This window comes from Mus caroli, chromosome 4, assembly GCF_900094665.2.
Source record: "Mus caroli chromosome 4, CAROLI_EIJ_v1.1, whole genome shotgun sequence".
Lineage (NCBI taxonomy): Eukaryota > Metazoa > Chordata > Mammalia > Rodentia > Muridae > Mus > Mus caroli.
The window spans coordinates 37,816,600-37,826,972 of NC_034573.1; the positions used below are offsets into that span (position 1 = coordinate 37,816,600).

General features: G+C 52.4%; 2 protein-coding genes across 2 annotated transcripts; both read left to right on the forward strand.

The window, feature by feature from the left end:
* Hrct1 (histidine rich carboxyl terminus 1) lies at window positions 1-909 on the forward strand. The gene has a single exon (XM_021161578.1). The coding sequence runs from the start codon at window positions 154-156 to the stop codon at window positions 481-483; it is 330 nt and encodes a 109-aa protein (XP_021017237.1). The 5' UTR covers window positions 1-153; the 3' UTR covers window positions 484-909.
* Window positions 910-2,803: 1,894 nt separating this feature from the next.
* Spaar (small regulatory polypeptide of amino acid response) lies at window positions 2,804-10,034 on the forward strand. Its single transcript, XM_021161641.2, has 3 exons — window positions 2,804-2,934; window positions 3,325-5,520; window positions 9,762-10,034. Exon 2 carries the CDS (start codon window positions 3,705-3,707, stop codon window positions 3,930-3,932), a length of 228 nt encoding a protein of 75 aa, XP_021017300.1. The 5' UTR covers window positions 2,804-2,934; window positions 3,325-3,704; the 3' UTR covers window positions 3,933-5,520; window positions 9,762-10,034.
* The last annotated feature ends 339 nt before the right edge of the window (window positions 10,035-10,373 follow it).

Here is a 10,373-nt window from a genome sequence, read left to right on the forward strand (position 1 = left end):
CTGTTGAGAAGCCTGTCCAAACAGACCTCTCCCACATTCCCTGGCCGTTCTCCAGTCTGCAGGAGACACCCTTGAGTTCAGCGACTGTGAGGGCTGAGCAGAGGCTGCTGAAGGGAGCCACTGAGTGAAGTGCAGAGATCCTCTGGCTTCCAGATGTTAGGCCTTCTGGGGAACACGACCCTTGTGTGCTGGATCACAGGCACAGCGCTGGCGTTTTTGATGTTGCTGTGGCTGATGGCCCTCTGCCTTTTCCACAGATCACAGGAGCATGACGTGGAGAGAAACCGAGTCCAACAAGCCCGGCCTCGACTCTTCCATGGCCGGCGCCTGCGTCTCCCAAGACTCGTTCACCATCACCACCATCACCATGTGACCGGAGTGACCAGTGTGGGCGTTCACCACCACCATCACCATTCTCCCCATCGTCTCCACCACCACAAGCACCACCACCGCCACCACCATGCTCATGGAGCCCGCCGCTGAGGCCAATAGATAGCATCTACCTGGCTCTGCCCTCCATCTAGCAGCAACATGAGTGGATCCTGATGCTGCCACAGAAAAGAATGTGCCTCTGGGATGAAGGGGGGTACTGGGACCCTGGTCCTGCTTGGGTTTCATTTGCATATAAGCCCTTCTCCCTATGTGCAACAGAGACCTGAGAACCACCTGGGTGGCCCTCTACACAATGTGGGGCTTGAGCTTTGAGCAGGGCTGGCTGAGTTTCCTACCTTGTGACTGCAACTCCTGGTGACCCTGGAAGTAACAAGGGTATCTGGCAGAACCAGAGCCCAGGTGGAGATGGAGAGTTCTTCTGATTGGGGAGGCCTTGTGATGAGCTTCCAGGGGCAGACTGTGGTACGGGCATTCACTGCTGCTTGGCTGTAAGAAATAAAAGCCACCAGGAAGCTTTTTGTGTGAACTGGTTCTTGACTGTGGCACAGTGGGAGGGAGGGAGTCATGAGGGCTCTGGGAACTCTTCTGGAAGGAGCTGAGCCTGGGGTCTGGAACAGAGAGAAGAAGGTGGTCCCCGCCTAAGCTCTGAGGAAGAATTCAGTGTAGACGGCCCAAAGCTTTGGAGAAGGGACAGTTGAGACCCCTAGACTGGGTTCTAGCTCTCGGAGCACCCTGCCTGAGTGCTCCTCCTAGCCTGGTCCAGAGCAGGAACCAACCCTGGGTTCAGTGTCTGTTTGGGAACTGAATAGGGATTCTTATGCAGACTGAGTCTCCAGCCAGCCTGTCTGCAGATGCACAGTAGCAGCTGATAAGACCAGAGGGAAGGAACAGTTAACTGCTTGGCATGCCGGGTGGCCTCAAGAGAATGTGCCTGGCCTGGGCCTCAGTTTTTCCTTCCTTAAAATGGAATGGATAGTAGAGACTCCTACCACAGTCAACAGGCATGCAAAGGACCCACACACACTATGAATAAAAGCTTGGGACCATGAAGGGGAAGGAAATATCGTCCCAGCCTGAGCCTGAGAACAAGGAAGAAGCAGGGCAGAGAGCAGCAGAGGGAAACGCCAGAAAGTCAGTGACTCACTGGAATAGAATGTCCTCTTTCCTTCTGTTTCCCAGGGGACTGTGCGAGGACTGGGCGAGGGGTGACCAGTGAGAAAGGGAAGAGGCAGATTCACACTGACAGCTGCACTGGGTTTCAAGTGGACCAGAGGTCTGATGGACAGATCTCTCTCTGGAGTCCTTCACACCCATCCCTCTTTCCTCACTGCCAGGCTTAGCCCAGTCCAGCCCTCCACCCTTGCCCCTCTCTAACTACAGCCACCTGCATTGCTGCAGACCTGCCCACTGCAGCTTCACAGGAATTTTACAGATACACCAAAGATGGGAAAGAGGGAAGAGGTTAGGCAGAAAAGGAAACGGGCCGGACAAGCTTCCTGCATTCCTGTTGAAAATGCTGGCCTGTTCTCCCCAGCACACTGGAAGAACAGGCAAAGGAGAAGCAAGATAAAAGGTTGCAACAGTCTCTAGGGCCCAGCTCCCAACCCCACCAGGCGATGTTGGGGATTCAAAGAGCTACCCTACGGTACCCGTGTGGAAGATGAGCCCTGATTGTCAGAGCATCTTAGAAGACGGGCTGTGGTAGAACAGGGCAGTATATTGTTTGCTCTCCTGTCCTGTGAGTGGGCTGTTTGCCCATACTGCTATTGAAGTTCTCTTGGGCTTTGGAGAAACTGGGAAAGTTTCTGGCTGCATGACCTTGGGCACAGCTCTCTCTCTCTCTCTCTCTCTCTCTCTCTCTCTCTCTCTCTCTCTTTTCTTGGGGCCATGGGGTCCTGGTCAGGCAAATGGCAGAATCAGGGAAATCACTCGACTGTACGGTCCCAGGAAGAGCGAGCTGGGGTGGAGACAGGGAACAGCTGTTTTGCCATTGGGTGCCGTCCCTGTGACTCACTAGAAGCAGATCTGGTCAGGCATATCCGCTCTGAGACCAACACGTATGTCCCTGTCCCTGTAAAATTGAGGTCCTATTACTGCACAGGGCTGTGGGACCAATGTTTATGAGAGCGACAGTGCCTGGCTATGTTCAGTACCCAGAAGTACTATTTCTTCAGGCTGATAATACACTCCTCTCTGAATGTGGGATAGTCTCAAGAGGAACTGGGTGTGAGTGGGCTCGGCCGGGCTCCCTTCCCTGATACTCTCAAGGGTCAGTTAATGAGCCCGCAAGTGTGTGGGGCGGGTTAAGTGCTGTAGCCGGGAAGGTGGTGGCTGTGGGTCATAGGCCCCCAATCACAATTGGAGGAAGAGATTCAGGAAGTACTCACAGCTGCTCTAGCATCTCCGAGCCAAATTCCAGGCAGCACCAACAAAAACACTGCAGGCTTGGGAGGGAGAATCATGGCCACCTGGGGTGGTCACCAGACAGGGGGTCTACAGCTCCAGATACAGTCAGGATACATGGCACTATTGGAGTCCAAGGTAAGTCTTCACAGCACCCCATGTGAGTAGTGGGTCCCGGTAGGCAGCAAACGGGAGTGGGGCATATGATGCAAAAGGACCCTGTGATGCAATGAAGGGGTTGGAGGAGGTCCTTCCGAATATACACCACACTTCCCAACCCTGCACAGAAAATGAGGTCAAGTACAGCGGACTCTTACTCTCCTATCTCCCTTCCTGCAGGCCCCTGTGTGCGCTGCCCCGCCCCCACTTCACCTCCACTTGCCCCGCGCTGGTATCTTTCTCCACCCGTGTCTCCCAGCCTAGGTGCACAGCCTGGGAAGGCAGCAGAGAGGCCAATTGCTGGCCCTGGGTCCTGCTAGGCGAGAGGAATTTTGTATAGTCACTAGATTTTTTTTTTTTTTAAATCAGTAACTCTTGAAGTCCTGAGGCGTTGCTCGTGGGCCTGGCTTCTGTCTTCATCTCTGCGCCTCCTTCCCTTGCCCCTTCCATGTCGAGGGACTCATTTGCTTACAGCTTTCCTGATAGTGCTTCTTAGCAGCTGCCAGTAGAGCCGACCACAGCTCTTGGAGGTCTGACCTGAGGTTAAAACTAGACCGAAGATCATCTGACTCCAACAGAAGGATTTGGTGGCCTACGGTGGCACAGTTCAAGGCCTCAGACCGGAGTCTTAGAAGGAGGCATAGGAGAAGCCGCTTGCTCATCCTGGCCAACAGCCCCAGCTTCTGATGGGACACTAAGACTCAGAGACCACCCACCGTGTTCGGTGTGACAAGTGCCACTCAGAAATCATGGAGACAGCGGTGATTGGGATGGTGGCAGTGCTGTTTGTCATCACCATGGCCATTACCTGCATTCTCTGCTACTTCAGCTATGACTCACACACCCAAGACCCAGAGCGCAGCTCCAGACGTAGCTTCACCGTGGCCACGTTTCACCAGGAGGCGTCGCTCTTCACGGGGCCCGCTCTCCAATCCCGGCCACTGCCGAGGGCCCAGAACTTCTGGACTGTTGTGTGAGGTTGGCAATTCCCTTGACATTTATTCTGCTAGTGGGTCAGACCCATCTGCCCCTTCAATAAGCAGTGTCTGGTGTCTCACTCCTCCCAGCTCTCCATCCTTATCCTTCTACGTTCCACAAACTTCTTGCCTTCCTCCATTCTGGCTCGCTCTTCCCTCTATCCTGGGGGAGCTGAGGTGTCAGGACCAGGCGTGAGTTACCTCTGAGCCGAACGATCAGCTTGGCCCTACTCACAATGGGGCTGAGGAGTCTGAGGAGATGTGGAAGGATGCTGTGTGGTATCCTATAGTGGGGTAGCTCCAGACAGCTATGGAACCTCACCGGAAGTTAGCACCCTGTCAGCGGGGTGCTGTGACGGAAGTCTATTTGCCACCCAGGGAACCAGAGCCCTCGAAGAACTAAGTGTTTGTTAGTATTTTTGGATGCTGCACCGTGCCCAACCCTCAGGCTTGCTCCTGTTGCCTGAAATCAGCCCTGAAATTCTGAAAACAAAGAGCTGTTTTCTGGGAACAAGTGACTTATTTTATAATTGAGGACGTATATCCTTTTATGGATCTTTCCAAATCTGCTCTGGAAAACCACAAAAGGAAGCAGGAGAGAAAAAGAGAGCCACAGAGAGCACAAGGTGTTTCATTAACAGGAAGGCCACCGAGAAGACGTTTAAACACGCTTTGAACAAGACTTGCTTTATTGCTATAGTCCGACAGACTGTGGCTATTCTTAGCAAATGTGAGTGATTTGCGTCACTTAGGAATGATAGGAAAATCGTGAACTGAAAGATAATTCCAAAAAAGTCAAAATGTTGTTACATTTCAGCGCATGTGGAGCTGTTGATTTTAACACAAATAAAGGGACATTTGTTTTTATTAATAGAAAATCTGCTCACGGAATAGATGCTATCTTGTATTTAGAGACTATGATGTGAAGGATGAAAAGTTATCTTCGTGGCTTGTGTGTCTGAATCTGGCCTTGAATGGGTAACTCTCTCAGGGCCTGCCTGTTGAGGGAATGAGACTGAACCAGGGTCCTCTGGGATGTAAGAGAGTCCCCAGACATGTGGCTGCCACAGGAAGGATCCAGAGAGACAGGCTTGGGTCTGGAGAGATTTGGGGGTGGGGCTGGCAGGGAAGAAGTGCAGGAAGGGAGTCAGGGTGCTAGATGGGGGTGGAGTGGATCTGGGGAGGTCGAGGCTCAGGAGCTTCTGGAAACATATCCTTATCAGCCTGGACACTGAGTCCCCGACTAAGGCTTTTACAGACAGGCCAGAGGGAGGGCAGGGAGGCCTGGGGACTCAGTGAAGGACTCACAGCAGGTTCCAGGAAGAGCCAGTGTGGGGCTGAGGCTGGTAGGGATGGGCACCTGAGAGGGGAGAAAGAAGCATTGTCTGGGGGTAGCAGCCAGACTGAGGTAGAGCCCAGCGACCCTCACTGCAGCTCCCCCCGAGGGCTGGATCGCCAGGCTTTGTCTCCCCCTCAGGCAGAGCTCTGCTCTGGGGCAGGCTCTGAAGATCTTTCTTGAAAGGAATCTTGCCATCTCCACAGGAACTGAGCGGAACCTTCTTCCTGGCAACTGCTAGACTGCTTGAAGGTGGGTGAGTCCCCAGAGCACAAGGGTGTGTGTATGTGTGTGTGTGTGCACGGAATCCCTCCCAAGTTGCTTTTGGTCATGTGTTTTTGTCACACCAATAGATACCCTAAGTATGCCATGATCTATCCATTCACTCACCCAACCAACCACGTGCATACTCACCCACATAACCATGCCTTCCCTTACCCTGTATTCATTCATTCCATTATTCAGTCACCTGTCCTCCATTTGGTGAGCATAGACAGAGCTCTGCTGTGTACCTGCTCCTGCTCAGAGAAGGTGAGAGTCAGTCAGACCTGGTCCCAGCACTCAGGGACCACTGGACAGAACAGAAGCAACATGCTTTGGGTGTTGGAGTGGGGTGGGGATAGGGAGAGAGGTGGGAGTCCAGGGAGATTTGAGAGGAGGAGGAGGAGGCCCCTGAACTGGAATGGAAGCAGAGAAGAGTCTCGGATGAGCAGATCCAAAAAGGTGTTGGTGTAGAGAGCCTGTGGAGCAGGGAGAACAGCAGCTTGGCCTGGCCCAGAGGAGATGAGGCTGGACACCAGTCATCTCCCAAGGGAAGCATGTTCCAAGGCAGTGGATGCTAAATACAGTACTAAGGTGGCCTTGGTCCAGGGAGAGAAGAGCACATGGCTACTTGCTACTGATGCAGTGGGAAGGTGGGTCTGACTGAGGGCAGGGTATGGGCCCCAGGCCCTCAGGACTGTGGAGGTGGGTCTGAGGGCAGGGAGATGCAGCTAAAAGAGTAGGAGTTCTAAAAAGGAAGGTGGTCCTCCCTGGGGCAATCTAGCAAAGGGCTGAGAGGTGTAGTTAGAACAGGAGCAGATCTGGGAGAACACAGACTAGAGACTCTGGGGAGTGGAGTCTCTAAGAACATGAGAATGCCAGATAAGCTGGGATTTCAAGTAAGTGATGAGTAATTTCTAGTTTGAATGTATTTCATGAAATAGTTGGAACACACACTAAAACGTTCGTTATCTATGTAAGATCAAGTGTTATGGGGCATCTTGTATTTTATCTGGTAGCCCTATGGGGACAGGGGAGTCTGAGAGGCTGGGTAACTGGTTAAAGACAGCAGAGGGTTGTCAGAGGAGCGTAGAGAGAATTTTGTGACATAAGGGTTGACAGTGACATTGGTGACAACAGTGGACAAGCCACTTTGCAGGCCATGATGTGTGTGCATGTGTGTGTATGGTGTGTTGGATGTGTCTGATGTGCAGTATGTATATGGTTCATGATATGTGGTATGTGTAGTGTGTACAATGCCTGTGGAGTATATGTGGTGTCTTGGGGTTCCTGTTGTTGTGATAAAACACCATGACCAAAGCAACTTGGGAAGGAAAGGGTTTGTTTGGCTTATGCTTCCCACATCATCAAAGGAAGTCAAGACAGGAACTCAGACAGGGCAGGGACTGGGGACAGCAGCTGATGCAAAGGTCACAGAGGAGTGCTGCTTACTGACTTATTCTTCCTGGCTTACTCGGACTGCTTCCTTATAGAACCAGGGCCACCAGCCCAGAAACGGCTCCACTCACAACAGGCTGGGCCCTCCCACATCCATCACTAATTTAAAAAATGTTCTACAGGCTTGCCCGAAGCCCAACTCTTTTTTTGTTTTTTTAACTTTTTATTGATTCTTTGTAAACTTTACACAGTGGGCTCCAGTCCCACTCATACCCCTGTCTCTCTGTATCTGCCCCCACCGAAAAAATGAAAGTAAAGGGAAAAAAAACCCCATCTAACTGTGGAAGCTTCATTGTGTCACACAGTATATACCCTTTTGCCCAAACTGCTTTATTTATTGCAATAAGCCACTGATCTGCCTCGAGGCTACACTGTCAGTACTGGATCCTCACTGGGACCCCTCTCAGATATCTTGTTGTACTGGCTGGTTGTGTGTGTCAACTTAACACAAGCTGTAGTTATCACAGAGAAAGGAGCTTCAGGTGAGGAAATGCCTCCAGGAGATCCAGCTGTAAGGCATTTTCTCAATTAGTGATCAAGGGGGGAGGTCCCCTTGTGGGTGGTGCCATCTCTGGGCTGGTAGTCTTGGGTTCTATAAGAGAGCAGGCTGAGCAAGCCAGGGGCAGCAAGCCAGTAACATCCCTCCATGGCCTCTGCATCATCTTCTGCTTCCTGACCTGCTTGAGTTCCAGTCCTGACTTCCTTGGGGATGAACAGCAGTATGGAAGTGTAAGCTGAATAAACCCTTTCCTCCCCAACTTGCTTATTGGTCATGATGTTTGTGCAGGAATAGAAACCCTGACTAAGATGCTTGTTGTTGTACAGTGTCATAGAGAGCCTTTGGCTTTGGATCTGCAGGACCCGCCCCTTCATGTGTTCCAGCAGATCATAGGTGGGGTTGACACTGGCTTAGGCCAACTCAAAGCCTTGGGTCTGGGCCTGGGTGCTCCCTGAGTTACTCAGCTTGCCAGCTCTCTTCCAGACTGTCCCAGGCATGGGTGAGGGGTGGGGCTGTGTGGAGGGCATTTCTCCTATGTCCACACCACCACAAGGCCAGTGAGGAACAGGGCCTGCTCTCCTGCACTCAGGACCTTAGAGCAGCTCGCCAGAACTCAGGCCATCAGGGCCAGCTCTACTGTGATGCTCAGATGAGGTGGGGGCTGCTTCCCTCAGTGCTGCAGCTGGCCAGGGGCTAGGCCAGCTCTCACACTCTTGGGGCTGGTTCACCATCAGGGTCAGCTCCACTGTGTTGCTCAGGTGAGGCATGGGGCTCAAGTGCTGCAGCTGGCCAGGGGCTAGGCCAGCTCTCACACTCTTGGGGCTGGTTCACCATCAGGGTCAGCTCCACTGTGTTGCTCAGGTGAGGCATGGGGCTCAAGTGCTGCAGCTGGCCAGGGGTGTGGCAAGCTCTGTGCAGCCCTTGGGCATCAGCATGGCCCCAGGCAGCAGCCCACACCAGGGATGTACAAATGGCTTTTGTTGGTAACATGGGCTGTGGCCATGGATCCAGACATAGCCTCAAGTGGAAGTGAAGGCCTCTCACATCAGGCTATGCCTCACCACAATGGAGTCTCCAGTTCCTCCTCTCTTCATGGTGCACAAACTGCTTCTCTTTCTCTTCCACCCCATACGCACTCATTGTCACGGTGTCTCTCACAGCCCAATCTTATGGAGGGAATTTCTCAGTTGCGGCTCCCTCCTCTCAGATGATTCTAGCTTGGCTCAAGTTGACACAGACTTTGCCAGCACATGTGGTATGTGTATAGTGTATGATACGTGTACTGAGGGGTGGGATATGCAGGGTGCACAGGGTGTGTGAATGTGGAATATATTTTGTATAGGTGGTATGAGTGTGTGTGTGTGTCTGAGTCTGTGTGGTATGAGTGTGTGTATGTGTGTTATGAGTATGTGTGTGTGTGTGTCTGCTGTGTTTGGTATGTATATGTGGTTTCACTGTGTTGTGTTGTGTGTCTTATATGTGTGGTATTTGCATGGTGTATGAGGGATGTGGTGTGCCATTCTCCCTGGTGTTGCATGTTGTATAAGAAGAGAAACAGGCCCAGCCCCAGCCGGCAGGCCCACCCCACCCCCACCCCCTTACTGCCAATGGCCGTCCTCTGTCCACCAGCCCCAAGAGAGGAGGTAGCAGTACAAGAAGAGAATGGCACCAAAATACCAGCAAATCAGGGAGTGTTTAGCTGGTGGCAGAGCATGAAGCAGCTGCTTCAGGCCAGTCTGGCAATATGGGGCCAAGCCACTGTGGCACCCACCCTCCCGGTTCCAAATCTAGCGCTTTTCTACTTGCTTGGTAGCTACTGCGGGTTTTCATGGATTCGCACATTGCAGGGGGCACCCTGCTCTCACCACATTACCATCTTGTCAGTGCCCACAGCAACCCGATGATCTTCATCGAGCCGACTGGGGTGCTAAGCTGCCACTTTGTGAGTGCTTTGGGCCAATAGCAATTGTGCAGGAGCTAGGTTGGATAATGCCCGTGCTGCCTCAGTAGGATCCGGTCCATGTCTTTAGGAGAAAAGGAAACTGGAGATCTGGCTCCTTGGGCTCAGTAAAACTTACTGACATCCGCCCCTAGCTCCACAACTGATTCTGAAGATGGGGGATTTGCCAGCGGCAACCTCTTTCTGTGGCTCAGCTTCTGAGCTGAGCATCCTTTGGGGAGGCCGCCCTACAGTGAGGGCTGGGACCATGGAAAAACAGAGGTCCAATAGGGTGTAGAAACCTCTGCATAGACTAACTGTATCTTGCTTCCACAGGTCTAACTTCCCCTCCAGCTCTCATCACGGGGCAGCATGAATGAGCTGTGCAGGCAGAGTCCGGGCACCCTGGAAACTTCAGTTTGTGCTAGTCCTCGCTGGGCCTCTACCACAACATGCTAGGGTGCAGAGATGAGAATCCCATCTTGCTTGTCTGCAGGATGATAAATGGAAATCGTTGAGCTCTGAGCTGTGGGAGACATGGGGTAGGGCACCCCCACTGCGCCCTCTCTCCACAGTCCCTGGCTCTGAAAACTGGCAGAGGTGTCTCTGTGGGACTCACTACATTCTGGAATCAAGAGGCCCTGAAATAACATGTTTTCCGGAAAAGTACCTTCCTTAGAGGAAACCACTGTTCCAAGGAATAGAAAAGGGTCATTGTGTCTTGCCAGATCCCCATTCCTGAGGTCATGACACTTGAAAAGGCAGGCACAGTTGGAGACGTGGAGGTCTGCAGGCTTTCCCACCCTGATGCCCCACACAGCGCAGCTGCAGTTAGAAGTGCTCTAAATGCCAACAGGAATAGCTGACTGGCACGTCCCAGCAGGGCCGTAACAATCCATGGTAACCAGTCTTTTAACAACTAGGTGAATTTAGACTCCATACTAGCCT

Coding starts and splice junctions, on each gene's coding strand:
- Hrct1 (XM_021161578.1), top strand. CDS start 154: ATGTTAGGCCTTCTGGGGAACACGACCCTTGTGTGCTGGATCACAGGC.
- Spaar (XM_021161641.2), top strand. CDS start 3,705: ATGGAGACAGCGGTGATTGGGATGGTGGCAGTGCTGTTTGTCATCACC.